Consider the following 20,429-nt stretch of genomic DNA (forward strand, 5'->3'; position numbering starts at 1 on the left):
CCTGCACCAAATACAGAGATTACTCCGACTCTCCGATATGGTTAAATTATATACTGTATGCTCTTAAAGAAACATCCAAGCATGAACTGAACTTTCATTTTTGACTTCCGAATTAGACAAACATTATACAGGAAAACGACTATGTTCAATTAAAACGATGTGCATGCTCCATGCAGCCAAATAAAATTTCAGAAGATAAGAACAGTGTTATCTTAGGGGATTATTCAACCTTTCCAATTTTGTTGGCACAGAAACCAATTCGGTAGTCATGGTTGACTGCAAATTGAAAACTCAACAGATCATTTGATATATATGCTTGATCTGACAAGTGGTGCTAATCTGGTTCTGATATGCCGGTTGACAAGAAGGAAAGAATTCGATTGCAGGTTCAGATTTCAGATTGACATCATAAGCAAATAGTCAAAAGGGATTACCATCATATGGACAAGTTTAAATACATTTTTTGGGTTGACAACCATGCATCAAGTCATCAGCTTCAGAAGTATGCACTGCTCCTGACAAGATCTGTTCCCTGTCAAAATCTTAATGACCTTATTTAAGGTGTAGACTATTGTAACCATCTTCCTTATCTGAAAAAAAAATCACTAAGTCAACAACTGCCCCAGTTCAACCTTGTTTCTGTAACCATCATCTCCTCCAATATTTTCTGAATGTGACCATCATCATCTCCTCCTACATGCAAAGAATTCCTTCATTATAGTTTAAACAACGCATTTGGCAGTTCACAGTTCAGACTTCAGATCAGTAATCGGCTTGTAAAGTTAGCACTGGTTTTTCTTTCTTTTTTTTTAATTATTGTTTAGCGGGTACAAGTCGGATGCGCTCACGGACACACACCACACTCACGCCCACAAGATTGAGCATTGGATTTTCTTGAGCTATTTGGAGTGAAGTTGTTTAACAGAAAGATGGCAAGAAACTGATGACAAAGATGAAAAGTATGTGGCAGCCTACCAAAAGATACGAAAGTTCGATTTAAACATGGATTATTTTGAGAAATTGAATTATGGGCATAGTAGTTGAAGTGAAGCCAACAAGAGGAGAAAGGCAAGATGAGCCCATCTGAATCTCTGTGGTTGAAAGGACCCTCTTTAAGCACATTCAACAGCCCAAATTTGTTCAGCTGAGTATGCAAAGCCACCCTCATCAGCCCATGTATCACGAATTCAGCCCCGTCCAAAACTCCTACTGATCATCGATTATCATGGACACATTTCTCAAGCTCATGAACTATATGTAAGTATTGTTTTTTTTAAAAAAATACATATTATTAGTTTCTTAGAATATCTTTTAGATAAAATTTTCAACATTATAGTATTTTATTCGTTCGTTTGCTCTTAAATATTATCAGAAACTCATATAACATTCAGGACCTTTGAACTGGGCTCATGGATCATTCCTCAAATCCAGTTAGTCTCCTTTTCTTGTTTTAACTTCTTCGTCTTTGCCAAATGGCCCAAATCTTTTTTTAAAAAAGAACAGCCTTATTCTTGTACAAACACACACACACACACACACACACAATCTTATTCTTAAAAAGGTAGTACAAATCTAAACACCGTCTTGAACATAGAGAAAAAAAATCAGTGTTGAAAACTTTGCTCATAAACTGTGTGCCTTCTCATATTATAAACCGTTTGACTTTTTTCTAGTTAAATTTTTGTAAGTTTGGCAAAGTTTATAGAAAAGTATAGTAGTATTTGCAATACAAAAGAAACATATTATCAAAATATATTCAATTCTAGATTTAATGAAACTAATTTGATAAGTAATATGTTTCTTGTTTTAACTTAACAAAGTTTGCCTAGGAAAAAACTCAAACCACTTATAATATGAAACATGGGAGTACATACAAACATGTCCTACATTATATTCTTCATTTCTGCTTGTAGCAATCAACATGTACAATTTGCTCCTCCCAAATGGGGGGGAAAAAGGGAAACTCTTTCTACACCACCCAAAAAACCAAGAAAACATGAAAAATAACACAAGAAAAACGAACCCAGCCAAAAACAAAATCTAGAAGACTTTAATTTCTTTTGCTGCAAAATCTTTACATTTTACAACCAAACTCTTGAGAGTTGATTTCATCGCATGCAACAAAATATGAATATTTTGAAATCAATTTACGTTTTTCTGAACAAACTGAGGGGCATGCCGAAGTTTTGGTACACCCTGATCTCGCCGGCGAGGCTCGCCGTCACCACCACCATCCCCCACGCGTTGCCGCCCTCCGCGCCGCCGTGCCACCGCGACGACGGCTCCCTGGGCACGCCCAGCTGCTTCTCGCCGGAGTAGGTCATCGGCCCGGACTTGGGCCGGAGAGGCAAGCTGCCCAGTTGTCGCGCTGGGCTCCGCGACGCCGACGCGTCCCCACCGACGACGGCGCCGCGCACGCTCGACGAGGCGCGCTCGTCGTCGTCGCCGCCGCCGCCGCCGCCGCGCGTCGGTGGTAGGCACGGTGACAGCGGCCACGGCACGGCGGCCGACACGTCCTTGCAGAAGAAGCACTCGTAGGCGCGGCTGGTGCGCCACGTCTTGGCCTTGACGGCGACGCCGCCCCCCGCGGCGCCGCCCGGCGACGTGGCGCGCCGCCACACGTAGACGTTGGAGTCCTCGCTGGAGCACACGACGTAGCGGCCGTCGCCGGAGTACGACGCCGAGATCTGGCTGCTGGTGTTCTTGAACCCTGCAGGCAGGAAGAAACACAATTTCCCTTTGGGCGGTGAGGTTTGCGCGGTGTGCAACGGCGAGCTTTTGACACACGGCGACGCGACGCGACGCGACGCGGGCGCGGCGTGGCGCGTGCCGCCATTGCCGTACCTTTGAACTTCTGCAGCACGGTGATGCCGTTGAACACCCTGATCTGCGAGTCCGCCGTCGTCACCAGGATCTCCGACGGGTTCCCCGGCGCAAACTGCATACAACCACAATTTTTGCTCCATGAATTCTTCGATCGCGAGGAGAAAGCAGCAGAGCTAAGCGAGTACCTGGAATCCGGTGATCTTCTTCGCGTGCGACTTGCGTTTCTTGGATATGTTCATGTCGATCTGAGCCTCCTGGTTGAGCTTGCAATCTGCTGTCTTGTAGAATCGGCAGCTCCCCTTGTGTGACCCAACAATGGCGGCCTTTGCAACACGATCATCAAGCAAGCATCAATGGCGGACGGGGCTAATCGAATTTGACATGACATGAATACATGATCGGTGTTTGTACCTGGCCGTCCGGGGTGTAGCATGCGGCGGTGACCATGTCGTCGAGGTCGCTCCAGTCGACGACCTGCCGCTCGGCGACGCTCCAGATGCGCACCTTGCTGTCCAGCGAGCCGCTGATGAAGTAGCCGTCGTCCACCGGGTTGAACTGGACGCATGTCACTGCCACCACAGCGCACAGCACGATCAGATCAAGCTCATCATCATCATCGCCATTGCCGGCGCACGACGCGACGCGAGCACGGCGAGCGCTAGCTCACCGTAGTCGTTGTGCGGGAACAGCTTGAGGCACGCCTTCGCCTCCGTGTCCCAGAGCCGCACCGTCTTGTCCATCGACGACGACAGCAGCAGCTGCAGCTCGCGATGACATCGACAATGGCGGACACACGATTCAGTGGACAATAATGAAGAACGGAGTGCGGGGAGATTGTTACTACCTGGGAGTACATGGACCAGGCGAGGTCGAGCACGTCGTCGAGGTGGCCCTCGAGGGAGCACGCCGGCTCGTCGGCGAGCGCGAACGCGGTCTCCGGCACGACGACGTGCTCCGGGAGCACGTCCTTGCAGGTCTTCCACCGCCGCGCGCGGAGCTTCCTGGACAGCTGCGCCGCCAGCCCGCCGTCGCCGTGAGGCGCCAGAGGCGGGAGGCTCTGGGAGGACGAGAGCAGCTCCGGCGACATGGACGACGGCGGGGCGCCGTCGTCCACGACGTGCCACACGTGCACGACGCGGTCCTCGCCGCCGCTGGCGAGGAAGCGGCCGTCGGGGCTGAACTTGATGCTCCAGATCGACCCCTCGTGCGCGCGCACCTCCTGCCGGAAGTACATCCCCGTCAGCTCCCTCGCCGTCTTGCCGAAGCTGTGCACCTTGGGCCGCTCCAACGACGACGACGACGACGCCATGGTGGCGGCGTTGGTGGACGCCGACTTGGACATGGTCACCCCGGGCTGGTGCGCTTGCTCCGCCGATGACGACGACGACGACGACGACCTACCGCAGCCGCCTCCGCCGCAATTGCTTTCCTTGTACTTCTCTTGGATGAGGCCGGCGGCCGAGGCGACGAGCTTGATGTTCTTGAGCCACCGGGGTTTCTTCTTCCCCGGCTTCGCGTCGCCGTTCGCCGCCCCGGCTGCCACCGGCTGGCTCTGGCTGCGGCGCATCAGCTGCTTCACGAACGGCGTGTAGCCGATGAACCGCTCGAACTCGTCCAAGCTCAGCTGCACGCCGGTCTTGAGGTCGCTGAGCGCGCCGCGCGAGCCGCCCGCCGCCGGCTGGCCGCTCACCACGAACTCCTTGCCGTCGTCGAGTTTCCTGACGGTGTTTTCTCTCTCGTCCTTGGGGGCCGGCAATGGCAGCGGGCTGCGACTCCGAGCGGCCGCGCGGAGAGCCTTGTGCACCGGCGAGCCGTGCAGCGAGTGCGGCACCGAGTACACGCGCCGGAACGTCGGCGGCTTCCTCGCCGCGCCGCCGCCGCGGACGGCGAGGCGGCTGTCGGACCGGCACCGCGTCAGGACGGCGTTCCGCTGCCGTTTCACCGTCGCCGCCGTCGAGGTGCTCGGCGCGTCGTCGGCGGCGGCGGCGGGACACTGCGGCGGCGGCTGGCGCCTCGACGCGCAGCGCGGGATGTTGGGCGGAAGAATCGGCCTCATCCTCGCGCTGCGGCTGCGGAGGAGGTCCCGGCTGCTGGCGAGCCCCATCCCCTGGAGCAGCCGGCGGCGGCGCTCCTGGATGGACATCGGCTCGGCCTCCATCCACATGCCATAGTCGTACTCGTACCTCGACACGTCCTCCTCATCGTCGTCGTCAAGGTCCAGCTCGCCCTGCTCCTCGCGGAGGTGCTCGTCGCTGTCGCCGACGGCGGTGGCGAAGGAGACGCGCACGTCGTCGTCACCTCCCTCGTCGTCGTCGGAGGGGAACTCGGGCTCCTCGTCATCGCGATCGACGACGACATGCACCGCGTCGGAGAACTCCGACTTGTCGACGACGTTCCGGTCTCCGTCTTCCTCGGCGCCGGCATCACCATGGACGGCGGTGGCCACCTCCTCGCCGTCGCCGTCGTGCTCGCGGGTCATGGTTCTTGGGTGTTCTTGCATGGAGGTGGCAAAAATCGTCTGGCACGGCAGCGAGTTCCGGGGACAGAGACCCTTGCTCTCATGTTTGCTAATTTTAGTTGGATGTTTTGTAAGGTTGTAACGGTTTCTTCCCGTGTCCGTCGAGATCGATTCAAAAACATGCATATTTTCAAATCAAAAGGAAGACGAAAATTGTGAACGGTAATAAGTTTGGGTGTTTGATTATCTCCATCGAAAATGTTCAAAATTTCAAATGTGGTTCAGTTCATACCTGTCCTATAAATAGATTTTTTTTTTGCCTTTTTGAACTCGTAATCGAATCCAATGAAAATTTGATGTAATTATGGTGCACCGTTGCTTCTTCATTTTTTTTTCAATCTATAGAAGAAGCACAAGTAGACACACTTATACTACATGAGAGTGTGCCTCTAATACGTACTCAAAGACGGAAGAGGTGAAGAACGAGCAATAAATGGCTTTACCCTTAAAAAAGAGGGGGAAAACCCTCTTAAAACCGCATTATGAAGAGCGTCTAGCCGTCTATCGTACACCTTTCAAAATTGCCAAGATGTGTATAGGCGGATTTGTCCCTCCCTTTCCACGCCGCATGAATGCATATGAAGATACTAGTATTTTCGCGCCAAACACTTATTGTAGTTAGGTTTGCAAGGAATTCAAAATGTTTCAAAGATCTATCGGTAGATATGTGTACAAATAAACCCCATTTTTGTGACTACTGGTGACATTGTTCTTGTGAGAACATTTTCAGTTGCACAATGATTTCTCAATTCTAATGAAAACCCAATTTCGAATAAATCAATTAGTATTTTCAAAAAAATATATACTAATGTGGTCACCTTTTATTTGTTTTAAACAAGAGAGGTCAGTGAATTACATGAAAAAACTATGACTCTGCTTGGGGATTATAATTTCATTCCAGGGGCTAAAACGTTTTCAAAAAGAAACATATGCAAAGTCTATATGGCAAATGTAAAACAATTCTTGGCTAGACTTACCTTTCTACTTAATGATCCATTTCGGCTCAGAGGTAAGGTAACACCACTCCTCTGTGAAAAAGAAGAGTTAAAAGAAACAGAACGAACCGAATTCACTCATATTCCAAGAGGAAATTTGATAGATATATTGTTCCAGTATAACCAAACTTGTGGCAATCCAAACATTTTGTGGCCCAATAATTTAACTTGTATTACACTGCCACTCCACTTCTATATATATGATCCCTTCAATAATCTGTGAAGCTAATGAATAAATCAATTGAACAATCCAAGAACACACAAGAAAAGAATTCATCCATGAACTGACCTGATCACCTGATCACCTCTAAACTCTAAAGCTAAGTCCAGAAACCAAAAAAATATATCTGGTGGCCAGTGGCCTACACTTAAAATTATCGAGATATTGGCATCAATGCCATGCCATGGCTATGATCTAGATATATTCTACAAATATACACGGATGCATGCCGGAGTTCACCGGCGTTCGCCGCCGCCGCCGACGCCTCGATCGGCCGGCGAGCTAGTCGCGCCCCTTCTTCTCCCTGAGCTTCAACACCTTCCTGTGGCGGTTGGAGTGCTCGTCGCCGTTGAAGCTGGGGCTCGTCGACGGCCGGTACTCCGGCAGCAGCCTGTCCATCTTGCTCCTGATGCCGCACGCGTTGCAGAGCGTGCCGGGGCCGTCCGGGCCCATCCGCCATTGCGGCGTCTCCGAGGTGCCGCAGTGGCTGCACCTCCTGTCCTTCCTCACCTGCCGGTTGCGCTGGCGCCCCACCACGCGCCGGTGGTAGCTACCGCCGCCGCCGTCGTTGATGGAAGGGGTGCCGGCGTCGGTGGCGGCGGAGGCGGAGGCGTTGAGCTCGCTGATGCTCTTGCCGCGCGCGGCGTCGGCGGCGGCGGCGACTGGCACGAGGTGGAGCGGGCAGATCAACGACCAGTGCTGCCTGCGTAGGGTGCGCCGCCTCCTGGGCTTGGTCCGGGATGGGAACACCCGGGCGATCCTCGGGAACACGGATGACAAGGACGGCGGCGAGGAGAGGCTGGAGTCCGAGGGTGTCGTGGTCGCGCTGCTCGACGGCGCCGCCGCGTGATCCCACTCCAACCGGAAGGGTGTGGCCGGCGGCGCGGTGGGCGTGGCGGAACGGACACCCGGCAATGTCGGGAGTCCGTTCTTGGAGACTGAGTCAGGTATGGTCTTCCCGCGTTCGCCGCCGGGAGCCGCGCCTTCCGCGGTCAGCGCGTCAAAGCGGACATCCGGCAACGCGAGCAGACGGTTGTCCGGGGCAGCGCCCGGCGCGCTCGCGCCGGCGCCAACCGCGCACGGCCAGGGCACCAGCTGCTTGCTTTCGGGGAAAGCGCCGGGCGCGCCCACGCCGCCGGCGACGTGCGCGCCCATGGCGCCGCCGGCTCCAACCCCAACCACGGGCTTCACGTCGAGCGCCTCGGTTTCCATGTCCTCGCCGCGGCCGCCGCCGGCGCCACCAGGCACGCTCACCTCGCTACCCGCGCCGCCGCCGCCAACGCCGCCGAGCTCGCTCTCCACCGCGGCGCTGGAGCCAAACGCGACGCGCTCCACCGCGCCCTTGCTATCCTCCTCGCCGGCGCCGCGTGAGGGCCCACCACGCGGCAGGAACAACTCGACGTCGAGCGATTCGAAGAAGACATGGCCGAAATCGGAGGAGTCGAAGTTGAGGACCTGGTCGAGCGGGTCGTCGGGGCAGCACAGCCCCTCGAAGGGGCACGACGGGTCGTCGTCATCGCCGTCGACGCCGCCGGTGAAGTCGAGGAAGGAGGAGGAGGAGGGAGTCGGCTTCGGCATTCGCGCATATGGCCGGCCACCGTCGCCGTCGCCGCCGCCGCCGCCTTAATCAGCTAGGTTTAAGGTTAGGGTTTCCCTCAAGGGTAATAAGTATGAGAACGAAAAGGATTTGGGGGGGATTAACGGGTAGTCGTATTGGACGCTGACGTGCGTCAGCTTCAATCCTGACCGTTGAATCGCGGACGAACGGTTCGGATCTCTCGCTATCAGGCCACAAAAGGCCTCTTCCAGATGGTTCGTATCGTACCAAACCTGCGCCGTCGGCTGCCAGGGGCAAATCCGTAAAACAACTCACGCTGAGAACGCGAAGAAGGAATTCACACGGATTTTTTTATAAAAAGTTTTTTTTAGAAAATAAAGAATTTATCAGCTACTGAATTTATAATATATACTATGTTAGTTAATCAATTAATTCCACGGGAGCATAGCAGTACTGAGATAGAGCCAGAGAGTAGTTTTCACGAATTTGGTACACACTCTCTCTATATTTTTTAAAGATGGTTAGAAAAAAATGAACTAACCAGTATTATACATTTGGAAGAGGTAGTACACACCAGTACTCCATTCGTCTTGAAAAAAACTAATCTAAAACTGGATGTGACATATCCTAGTATAATGAATCTGAAAAAAGGTATGTCCGGATTCATAATACTATAGTATGTGTTACATTCAGTATTATGTTGGTTTTTATGGCATGGAGTGAGTACATCACAAAGCACAAATCAGAATTCAGCCTTCAGAAACCAAAAGAACTAGCCTGACAAGGAATAGAATATGGTTATCAGTGGCGTACCTATGTACTGCTTATCAGGGTCACAGGATACCGGGTAAATTTTCAATTGTAGCTAATCTATTCTATGCTAATTAATATATTAGTCAACAATATTAGGTAATTAGTATATATCGGAACCCCGGTAATTTTTGTTTTGGGTTTGCTACTGCGTGCAGCGGCCCACGCGCTACACCTCGATTGGATGCGATATGGCCTGTGGTACTAGAAGCACCTTCTTTTTAGGATTATTTTTAAAAATATATTATTTTTTGGTGATATCGTAGGAATACATTGGTTTCAAAAATGTACCTGATTGCTCGGTTAAAAGATGTGAGTGTTACCAATCCACCGGATGATACTTATAGTCTGAATGACATGTGGGTCCACATGTGTCTATGACATGTGGGTCCAGTGGCAAATAGTTAATTGCCACATCTAAAAGTGGCATATAGTTCAATGATACTTATAGTCTTGCCAAACGACTTATGATCCACGAACAAAGTCTGCAAGACAAACGGTGTCGTCAATCTTATAGGTGACTCAGTTTTAATTTTTCAAATATTTTCGAAACCGTTATATAATGGCATAGAAATAAGTATATTTTCAATTTTGATTTCATGCTCCCACAGCAGCTGGATGAGCTACTCCTCGAGATATTTTTGTGTATTATGACTTATTTTTCACTGTTAATTTTTACATCACAATATGTGCTTTAGTTTATTAGTTTGTATATAAATTGGATGGAAATGTCATGAGATATGTATTTGGTGAAACCAAAACTAGGAGCTCAGGTATATTGTGGCATCTCTTGATCGAAGTTTCATTTTGTGATGACCATGTTAAAAAGAAAATATGTTATCTATATAAAGAATTATGGATGATATATTACAATGATATATGCTTAGTAGTATGATGATCCTTTCAAGGGTCATAACCAAGTGCTTGTTTATCAAGTTACACCAATACTTTTTTTTTCACTCTTGGTCTTTTAGCCCAGCATGTTTGGAAAATAGGTTTGGAAACTATATAGAAAATATTAACCATTCATTCATCTATTGTCCAGACACCCCTTTTGTGTCTCTTCAACATGGGCCACTGGTGGTTCTAAGAAGGATCTCTAAAACACAAAATAAAGAGTGTCATTAAGAGATGATTGTGTTGTAGTCTTAATGCAAGGTTTGAATATATTCACTCTAATAGATTAATACATCCATTATCTTATTACAAGTGCAAGAACAAATAAGTGATTTCGACCAGCAGTCTAGATCATTACTACATGAATGAAAATCTTAGCCTCTTAGGTAATGCAAAGCCTGCTACAAAAAAGGTAATGAATACCTTGTTCTTTTCTCTTACAACTTGTAGATTATCACGTGTACGCTTCCGAAGCCCCTAAACCGTGCTTTTTTTTTGCAAAGTTTTTTACATATAAGTTTGTCTTGGACTAGTATTTTGAAACAACTTTTTAACTTTATGACAGTTAATTTATTTATTCATACCCTCAAAATATTATCGTAAAGATCAAATAATATGTCATATATCTCCGTACTTAGACAAAAAAAGAACTAGGCCTGCGAGACCTAGAGTTACCAAAATAATGATACTTGTTTTGAAACTATATCTGCAATTCTTGTATATATTTTTCACTCAGTCCTCTTGCATATTCAAGAAAAACACTATATCTGCAATTCCTTAGTTATGTTGTAATGTGGAGTAATTAATTAAGCAGTTTGGTAGAAATTGGTATTTTGAGAGAGGATCATCTATCTATCACATGATTTAGCTGTTCTCTGTCTAGAACTAGAATACCTTGGATATTTTTTAACGGAGTTGGTATTGTGGAAGGAAATTGAAGCTTTTATTGAAGTTTGTTCTCAAGGAGCCGCGTTTTAATTTCATATCAATCCACAGGTTTGTCCATTTACAGAAGAAACTAAATAAAGTGGAACTCTCTCTAACATAACTACATTTTATTTAAATTGTTTGAACTTCTTGAATATTGTCCTTCGGGAGATGGTGAATGTTTCTACAGAAGCTTCGTATTTCTTACTTGGAGAACATTCTTTTGCTACTCATCAAAGTTTGTTTTTCACGAAATAATTAATTTGGTTTCCGGAGGCTAGCTAATTTCTGCTGTTTTGCTTCCACTTCAACGTAGGAACCAGTACTTTTCCTGAGATGTAGAAGAAATACTCGAAAGGAATGGTACATTTGAAGAGGACCACATCCTTTGTGTGATGGAACACTGGTCTGCATATGAATGTTTTGAATGGAAATGTAACTTCTCTAAATACTATGAAGTTCTGATTCCGATAAAAAGATAGACTATGTATTTTCAATTGGTTTTGTGCAAGAACTAGCAATTCAGATATTTGCTGAAATGTTCTTTTGATGGTTCATTAATTTCTTAAATACTGGACCTTTTTTTGTCTTGCAGCCATTCAAAACACAGCTGGTAAACAAGTTGACAGACTGAAACTAGAGAATTAAGTAAGGTAGCATCATGAATTTTCATTGTATTTTTAGAAGTTTTGAACTAATCAGCAAATTTTGATTGTAGGAAAGATAATCTACTCAACTTTCTTTTTGGATATTACAAAGAGATCGGAAGATCGATAGTAAATATCTTCGTATACCCTATTATATATTTCCTCTAAATATTTCATCTGTACTTATACTCCCCCCGTTTTAATAGATGGCACTATCGACTTTTAGCTCGACGCTTGTCCATTTGTCTTATGACAAGTTTATGTAAATATTATTTATTTTGTTGTGACTTATTTTAAAATTTTAATTTTGACTTATAGTTTAACATATTTATACTAAATTGTTAAATAAAACGAATGATCAGATGCTATTTCAAAAGTCAATGATGTTATCTATTAAAAACATGTTTTTAATAGTATTCCTTTTCAGTATTCTCCTTTCTTAGGTTTTTTGCTGCTGCTTGGGTATGCACCCATGATGAAATCACTGCTTTCCACCCTACAGAAGATGGATTTGAAAATAGAAGTAATCGCCTGCTAAAAGCCTAAAAGTACATTTTGGATGCTGATAGCCGGCCTATATATTGATCTATTGTTGTAATGGCAATTTTGCAGGAAGGAAATCATTGCGAGGCACTCATATATTCGCAAATCATCTATATCAATCGCAGGGGATTGAGATCCTCTAACTTCTTCTAACTCATGTCACTTATATATGGACCCTCTACCCAGTGGGCCCACATGTCAGTGATTCAAAGTCAGAGAGAAGTAAGTCAGGGTCCTCTTCCAGTCGCAAGTTTTGACAGCAGCACTTGGTGTTCAGCTTAGAATATTCCCCGTCAGAGGCAAAATGAATCGAATAATCTGTTTGTTGCCAACTCTTTGTGAGGTCTCTGCACCAATTATAACCTTGTTGTATTCTCGGACACCACTATAAATTAGAAACAAATATTATTTTCTATACTTCTTTAAAAAAGAGAGTAGTGGTAGTAACGAGTGCATCTGTCACCAGTCCACCATCCTACCACCAATTCCCTAAAGTTCTGTCCATCCTCTCTCCAAATAGCTGCATATCGTTTGAACTCTGAATGATAGTAGCTACTAATTGAGTCCGCTTAAAAATTTTTAGGCAAAAAATATAAAAAGACAAAAAGAAACATCAAACTAATTCTGAAATTAAGCTATAATATTTGAAATATATTTTTTATGTGCAATATGATGATGTGATTATTTTATAAAATTCCGTAATAATGTTTGGGCATTCTGCTGGTAGAGTTTACAAAATATAGAAATGATTGTTGAGTTATATGCTGTAGATACAGAACCGATCTGTTGGTTTGACCGTTGTGGCTACGCTGTTTCAAGTCATGTATCTTAATTTTCAAACTGTTGAACGGTGTGTTTCATACATAATTTTTCTATGTAGGAAGTTCTAGAAAGACCATATTAATCTATTTTCAAGTCTAAAATATTAATGTTCAACTAATTATGTGCTAATGGCTTATCTCATTTTACTTGCCACTGAGAGTCTTGGCAAAACAATCAACCTGACATGCAACAGAACAAGATAAGCCTGTTTCTGTTTGGATCAGAGACTAAAAATTTAGTCCTGTCACATTGGATGTTTGGACACTAATTAGAAGTATTAAATGTAGACTAATAATAAAATCTATTCCATTACCCTAGACTAATTCGCGAGACGAAACTATTGAGTCTGATTAAACTATGATTAGCATCGCATAGGCTAATCATGGAATAATCAGACTCAATAGATTCGTAATTAGATTTCATACTACTTCTACAGTGAAAGATAGAATATTCTAAAAAAATACACCAAAATTGACATATTGGGTGGAAGTTCACTCTTTATTACCATCTCTGGTTTTTTTATGCCGTTGAACTTTTCATGTAGCATTGAACTATTTATTTTATTAAAAAATTAGTATAAATAAATATATAAAAGTATAAGTCAAGATTATAGTTTTTTTTATGTTGAAGCAAATCAGAACAAAATAAATAATATTTATATATTTTTTAATAAGATAAATGATCAAACATCACGTTAAAAGTCAAAGTCAAAGGTATCATAAAATACAACGTAGGGAGTAATTTGCTTCACACAAATTTATATTTTACAAAAGAAATGGACATGTTACATAGTGGAAGATACAACTGGCTGAGTTTTTTTCCCCCAACTTTTCCAACTCACTTCTCTTGTTTTTCACGCGCACACCATTTAAACTACTAAACCGAACGTTTTTCTTTTTGCAAAAATCATATTAATATATCTTTTTTAAATAAAATAGGAAATAATTAATTAATTAATTATAAGGAAATGTGTCTGCTCCATTTAGCGTGCGCGGGAGGTGAGTTACACATATTTATTAAGCAACATGACGATCGCGACCATGAAGATCAGCACGATCACCGCAGCGCACACCATGCTGCACAACCCATCTTCATCGTCGGCGCTCCGCGCCGTCGTCCGCTGCCGCCGCCGCCGCCGCACGGTGGACAAGCCCGCATTTCCCAGCTCGACGTCGACGAACTCGCCGGTGAGCTGACGTCTTGGCGGTGGGTTCATCGTCTCAGGAGGAACAGGCGGCGCCGATGGCGGCGGCACAGGTGGCGCGTGCGCGCGCAAGCGATCGACGTCGACGACGGTGGAGCTCACGTTTCCCAGCTCGACGTCGACGAACTCGCCGCTGAGCTGACGTTCTGGTGGGAGAGGCGGCGCCGTCGGCGGCGGCACTGGTGGAGGCCCGACGACCTGGCTCGACATCACCGGCAGCCGAGACGACGACGGTGGCGCGCGCGCAGCAACGACCGATGAACCAGCAGGTGAGGTCTAGCTTGCTTACTTATTGCAGCTGTGGCTTTGGATCAGGAGATGGCTTCGTCTCCAACATATAGGGTCTGTTTGGCACAGTTCCAGCTCCAGCTCCACCCCTCCTGGAGCTGGAGTTCAGCCAAACAGTTTCAGCTCCACCAAAACTGGGAGTGGAGCTGGGTGGAGTTCTATCACAAAATGAACTAGAGTTGTGGAGCTGGGTTTAGGCAGCTCCACAACTCCACTCCAGACCCAACTCCTGGAGCTAAATTTAGGAGTTAGAGCTGTACCAAACAGGCCCATATATTCAGATCGACGCTCTGATTCAGAATCCGAATCGGACAACGAGAAATCTTGGACGTGACAGCCAACGGAGTCCGACATCAAGTCGAAGTCGGAGTTGGATACGCGTGTGCGAGAGACGCGATGCAGCTACAAATCGCATCCATGAACGATCCATCCGCATCAACTCTCTCTTCCATCGATCTCTTCTCTGAGCCTTTCGTCGACGTTCGATCGATCCATCGATCGATCTTGTGTTGATGAAGAAGGTGGAGGCGCGGCGGCGGGTGTACGAGTTCCTCGACACGGTCGACGGCGACCCGACGCGCGCGCAGGGGCGCGCCGTGCGCTGCTGCGAGATGGCGCTGAACCTGTACGCGGAGTACGGCGACATGGCGGAGGCGCGGGGCCTCCTCCGCGGCGGCCTGATGCAGCGCGACGCCGACTACGGCAGCATCTACCGGGGCTGGATCGCCATGGAGGCCGACCACGCCGGCAACGTCGACTTCGCCAGGGCGCTCTTCGCCGAGTGGCGCGCGCTGTGCGGGGACAACAACGGCGGCTTCTGGTGCCGCTACATCGCGTTCGAGGCACGCCACGGCGGCGCCCGCCGCGCGCGCGACGTGGCCGAGGCGGCCGTGCAGGCGTGCCCCGGCGAGCCCGCGGTGCACGCCAAGTGCGCCAGGCTGGAGCTCCTGCTCGGCCACGAGGGCCGCGCGTTCGCCGTGCTCGCCCGCGGCCTCGCCGCCTTCGACTCGGACGCCGCCGCGCAGGAGTGGCTGGTGGACCAGGTGCGCGTCTACCGCGACGCGCTGCGGCGGCGCACCCTCGCCGGGCGCCTCCGCTCGTGCTGCCGTGCCGTCATGGCGTCTCGTCGTCCGCGTGGATACGAGAGGCTCCAGACCGTATGATGCGACGACGCGAGTGCGTGTGCGTGTACTCCCAGCATGCTAGTGAACGTATTTGATCTGTATTACTCCCTCCGTTTCGTTTTATCTGACACCGTTGACTTTTTAGCACATGTTTGACCGTTCGTTTTATTCAAAAACTTTTATAAAATATGTAAAACTATATGTATGCATAAAAATATATTTAACAATAAATCAAATGATAGGAAAAGAATTAATAATTATTTAAATTTTTTAAATAAGACGAACGGTTAAACATGTGCTAAAAAGTCAACGGTGTCAAATAAAACGAAACGGAGGGAGTAGTATTTTGCATGTTTGTTTCTTCCTGGAATTCTGATAAATTAGATTCTGCTTGGATGTAATTCTCTAAACTGTACTCCCTCTGTCCCAATAAAACAAGATTCCTAGCTTCCCAATGCATAATTAGCAGCAGCAACAAAGGTCAGAAATACCCTCAACAAGTACATCCATTAATAAAGTTTACTAGTTGAAAGAGGAGAGAGATTAAGCATTTCTAGTGTGAATGGGAGGCAAAAGTGGCAGCAACTTTCAATGTTTCTTGTTTTTTGCGCAGGAATCGATTTATACTGGGACAACTTCTCCTCTCCATAGATCGTCTTTTTTGGGGACGGAAGGAGTATCCTATTATCGAATGCTTGCTGCTCCCCCAGAGTTGTTCAAACAGAGAGAGTATGGACGCGGCTCCTCTAACTTATCACCGACATATGGGCCCACATGTCAGTGACAGTGTCCCTCTGTCTTAAAGTTAGAGGAGCTCCTTCCGAGAGAGTATGGGATATCGAAAAGGAGACGTGTGGTTCTCCATCTGGCAGGGTTGGGGGTGTTTGGATCCACGGACTAAATAATCCCTGTCACATTAGATATTTAGGCATTAATTTAAAGCATGAAACATAGACTACTTGCAAAACTCGAGACACATTTTTAAGTCTAATTATTTTATAATTAGCACAAGTTTACTGTAGCATCATATAGGGTAATCATGGATTAATTAGTCTCAATAGATTCGTGTCACGAATTAGTCCAGGGTTTATGGTATGTGTTTTGTTATTAGTTTACGTTTAATACTTCTAATCAGTTTCTAAACATCCGATGTGACAGGGACTAAAACTTTTTAGCCCATCCAAACAGGACCAGACTAATTGCGCCATGATTTGACAATGTGGTGCTATATTAAACATTTGCTAATGACAGATTAATTAGACTTAATAAATTCGTCTCGCAATTTCCTAGTGGAATCTATAATTTATTTTTTTATTAAACTATGTTTAATACTTTAAATGTGTGTCTGTATATCATATGTGTAGTTCCCAAAAACTTTTCGCAAAAACATCACATCGAATCTTTGTACACATGTATGGAGCATTAAATATAGATAAAAATAAAAACTAATTGCACAGTTTGCATGTAAATCGTAAGACGAATCTTTTGAGCCTAATAAATCTATGATTAGCCATAAGTGCTATAGTAACCCACATGTGCTAATGACGTCTTAATTAGGCTCAAAATATTCATCCCGTGGTTTCCAGACGAGTTATAAAACTAGTTTTTTTCATTCGTATCAAAAACAACTTTCAACATCCGATCAAACGTTCAATGTGACACCCAAAAATTTACATTTCACCATTTCACCGACTGCCTTCGTTGAGCCGTGAAAAGGGGACGCAGGCACGCACCTCCTCTGACAAGGGACGTGGAGCCTGACAGGTGGGGCCTACATCATGGGCTATGGCCCACGTCCCTCGGAAAGGAGCCTCATCCGTGAAGAGGACGGTTCGTTCCTCCTTCCATTTGACCTAAACCCCAAACGCCCTCTGATTGCGGTGCGGAGGGACATCAGATGGCGGCCTCCAACACCACCAAGAAGGGCGGCGGCGGCGGCGGCCCGGCGATCGGCATCGACCTCGGGACGACCTACTCGTGCGTGGCCGTGAGGCGGCGCTACCGCAGCGAGGCCATCACCAACGACCAGGGCAACCGCATCACCCCCTCCTGCGTCGCCTTCACCGCCGCCGACCGGTTCGTCGGCGACGCCGCCGAGAATCAGGCCGCGCTCAACCCCACCAACACCATCTTCGGTCAGAAAAACATTCACTCCTTTATACTGCTATGCTAGCTTCTTGTTATTTTTCTTCCATCTTCCAAGAACTAGCACGAACTAGTACTGCTATGTGCAGGGCCTCTGAATTTCTCTCGCTGCCTGTTCATGCTTCTGCGGTTTTTTTTTTACCTTTTGTTAATGGAATGCTCCGGCCAAGAAAAACCTTCCTTTTAAACTAAGGTTGTGTTTGGTTTGGTGGATGAGGTTGGATGTGAGATGCCCGTGCAGATTTTTCATATGTTCGATTAATTTGTGGGCTTGCAAAAGATATGGCGGCCGAAAAAGAATTACTACCTGAATATACCAGATGAATGGATCTGGCTGATTTTTTTTCCAAATTATTAGTATTGCTTATATTGTACACACATCTACTCGATCCACTTCAAAACCAGGCCTATTTTGATTTCGGTCATTTCGGTTCTTCCAAAATTCCTGAAATTTCGGTCTTTTCGGCACTTCTTTGGTCAGAAATTTTAAAAGAGGGTGTGTTTAGTTCACGCCGAAATTGGAAGTTTAGTTGAAATTGAAATGATACGATGGAAAAGTTGAAAGTTTGTGTGTGTACAAAAGTTTTGATGTGATGGAAAAATTGAAAGTTTGAAGAAAAAATTTGGATCTAAACTCGGCCAAAGTTTAACTGAATTTGACTAATTGACCAAAAATAGCTCCTATCTTTTCTATACTATAAACATTATAAATTACTGGAACTAGGCTATTTATGTTTCACTCAATTGCTTAACATGACTTAAATTATTGATTTATGTTTCACCCAAATTCTTAACATGACTTGAATTATTGCAGAAGTGAAGCGACTGATCGGCCGCCGGTTCAGCGATAAGTCTGTACAAGAGGACATCAAGCTTTGGCCTTTCAAAGTCATTGCTGGCCGTGACGACCGGCCAACGATCGTGGTCCGCCATGAGGGCAAGGAGAAGCAGTTCGTCCCCGAGGAGATCTCCGCCATGGTGCTCTCCAAGCTGAGGGACGCCGCCGTGGCCTACCTCGGCGAGCCGGTCACGGACGCCGTCATCACCGTCCCCGTCTACTTCAACAACGCCCAGCGCGAGGCCACCCTCGACGCCGCCACCATCGCTGGCCTCAACGTCATGCGCATCATCAACGAGCCCTCCGCCGCCGCCCTCGCCTATGGCCTCGACAAGATGCCGCCGGCCAGCGGCGGTGCAGGGAGGATGGTGCTCATCTTTGATCTTGGTGGCGGCACCCTGGATGTCTCCCTCCTTAACATTGGTCGTCCGGGCAACAACAACAGCAGCGACAGCGGCAGCTTCGAGTTCGAGGTGAAGGCCGTCGCCGGCGACACTCACCTCGGCGGCGCCGACTTCAACAACGCGATTGTGAAGCACTGCATCAACGAGTTCATCAGGAAGCACGGCGTGGCAGCAGAAGGCATCTGGAGCAACCAGAAGGCGATCAGGAGGCTGAGGACCGCGTGCGAGAGAGCCAAGAGGATGCTGTCTTTCACGACGCTTGCCAGCATCGAGGTCGACTCGCTTCACGACGGCATCGACTTCTGCGGCAAGATGAGCCGGTCCCGGTTCGAGGAGCTGAACAAGGAGCTCTTCGGCAAGTGCGTCAAGGCCGTGAAGAAGTGCCTCGAGGACGCCAAGATGGACAAGAACGCCGTGGACGACGTCGTGCTCGTGGGCGGCTCCAGCCGCATCCCCAAGCTGCAGAGCATGATCCACGACTTCTTCGACGAGAAAAAGCTCCGCAGGAACGTCAACCCCGACGAGGCCGTCGCGTACGGCGCCGCCATCCAGGCCTCCGTCCTCAACGGCGACGCCGACGAAGCCGACGACAAGAAGCAGGTGATGATCCTGCGCGACATCACGCCCCTCTCGCTGGGGATCGAGGTCGGTCTCGATCACACGATGAGCGTCGTGATCCCGAGGAACACCTTCATCCCGACCAAGAACGTGCGGCGTTACTCCACCATATTCGACAATCAGATCGCCGTGAGCATCAATGTGTTCGAAGGAGAGAGCGCGAGCATCCTCCGCAACAACCTGCTCGGCAAGTTTGTGCTGTCCGGCATCCTCCCGGCGCCCAGGGGAGTGCCCCAGATCGACGTCACGTTCGAGTTCGACGCCAATGGCGTCCTGCACGTGTCCGCGAAGGACATGGGCACTGGGAGCAAGAACAACATCGCCATTACCAACCACAGCGGCCGGCTGAAGAAGGAGGACGTCGAACGCATGGCGCGGGAGGCCAGGAGCTACAACAGGACCAGATCATCTCTAGCGTAAGTAAATCATACTCCCTCCGTTTCACAATGTAAGTCATTCTAACATTTTTTATATTCATATTGATGCTAATGAATCTAAACATATATATCTATCTAGATTCATTAATATTAATATGAATGTGGAAATTGCTAGAATGACTTATATTATGAAACGGAGGAAGTACATTATTATTGTTGTCTTGGTTTGGTTTTAATTTAAGCAAATCATACTAGTGCTGTCTGTGACTTTTTGGTTTGGCAAATCATCTCTATGTTTGTATCTGCAGGATAACTTCTGGGAACCTGGTGATCTTTCAATGATGTTCTGCTTCTGCACCTGCTTGCTGGATGTCTTACATCTGCCCATCGAACTGATTTCAATGACGGGGAAAAGTTTGTGCTACTAAATTTTTTTGCTAAAACTAATCTAGGTCTAGTGACTACTTATCTAAATGAGCTAATGCGGAAGATGATGGCATACTGACGTGTGTTTGATGGAGCCATAATTAATCTTAAGTCGCATTTGGCGTTTGTAGATTGTAGTCGTAGCAGAAATAGCCAGGAACTGGCATGCGCAAAATATATAGGCAGCTTCGCTGGTCGGGTAGGTGCAGGGCGCCGGTGATGCAGAACATCGGCAAGATTGA

General features: G+C 47.3%; 3 protein-coding genes across 3 annotated transcripts; 1 reads left to right on the forward strand and 2 right to left on the reverse strand.

The window, feature by feature from the left end:
• Positions 1-2,032: 2,032 nt before the first annotated feature.
• On the reverse strand, positions 2,033-5,357 carry LOC9270524 (uncharacterized). Its single transcript, XM_026021387.2, has 6 exons — positions 3,671-5,357; positions 3,494-3,584; positions 3,238-3,395; positions 3,012-3,149; positions 2,845-2,938; positions 2,033-2,710 (listed from the first exon to the last, which is right to left on the reverse strand). Exons 1-6 carry the CDS (start codon positions 5,324-5,326, stop codon positions 2,148-2,150), a joined length of 2,700 nt encoding a protein of 899 aa, XP_025877172.2. The 5' UTR covers positions 5,327-5,357; the 3' UTR covers positions 2,033-2,147.
• Positions 5,358-6,841: 1,484 nt separating this feature from the next.
• LOC136353972 (uncharacterized) lies at positions 6,842-8,137 on the reverse strand. Its single transcript, XM_066305420.1, has one exon. The coding sequence runs from the start codon at positions 8,135-8,137 to the stop codon at positions 6,842-6,844; it is 1,296 nt and encodes a 431-aa protein (XP_066161517.1).
• A 9,092-nt stretch (positions 8,138-17,229) lies between these two features.
• LOC4349971 (heat shock cognate 70 kDa protein) lies at positions 17,230-20,313 on the forward strand. Its single transcript, XM_015762463.2, has 3 exons — positions 17,230-17,514; positions 18,339-19,800; positions 20,070-20,313. Exons 1-3 carry the CDS (start codon positions 17,277-17,279, stop codon positions 20,101-20,103), a joined length of 1,734 nt encoding a protein of 577 aa, XP_015617949.1. The 5' UTR covers positions 17,230-17,276; the 3' UTR covers positions 20,104-20,313.
• The last annotated feature ends 116 nt before the right edge of the window (positions 20,314-20,429 follow it).

The sequence above is a fragment of the Oryza sativa genome, chromosome 11 (genome assembly GCF_034140825.1).
Source record: "Oryza sativa Japonica Group chromosome 11, ASM3414082v1".
NCBI lineage: Eukaryota > Viridiplantae > Streptophyta > Magnoliopsida > Poales > Poaceae > Oryza > Oryza sativa.

Bases quoted from the DNA above. Each gene is read 5' to 3' on its own strand.
- LOC136353972 (XM_066305420.1), bottom strand. From the start codon at position 8,137: ATGCCGAAGCCGACTCCCTCCTCCTCCTCCTTCCTCGACTTCACCGGC.
- LOC4349971 (XM_015762463.2), top strand. From the start codon at position 17,277: ATGGCGGCCTCCAACACCACCAAGAAGGGCGGCGGCGGCGGCGGCCCG. The intron at 17,515-18,338 runs GTCAGAAAAACA...GAATTATTGCAG, and splicing joins CCCCACCAACACCATCTTCG to AAGTGAAGCGACTGATCGGC. The intron at 19,801-20,069 runs GTAAGTAAATCA...TTGTATCTGCAG, and splicing joins AGGACCAGATCATCTCTAGC to GATAACTTCTGGGAACCTGG.
- LOC9270524 (XM_026021387.2), bottom strand. From the start codon at position 5,326: ATGCAAGAACACCCAAGAACCATGACCCGCGAGCACGACGGCGACGGC. The intron at 3,585-3,670 runs GTAGTAACAATC...CGCGAGCTGCAG, and splicing joins CCTGGTCCATGTACTCCCAG to CTGCTGCTGTCGTCGTCGAT. The intron at 3,396-3,493 runs GTGAGCTAGCGC...CTGTGGTGGCAG, and splicing joins GTTCCCGCACAACGACTACG to TGACATGCGTCCAGTTCAAC.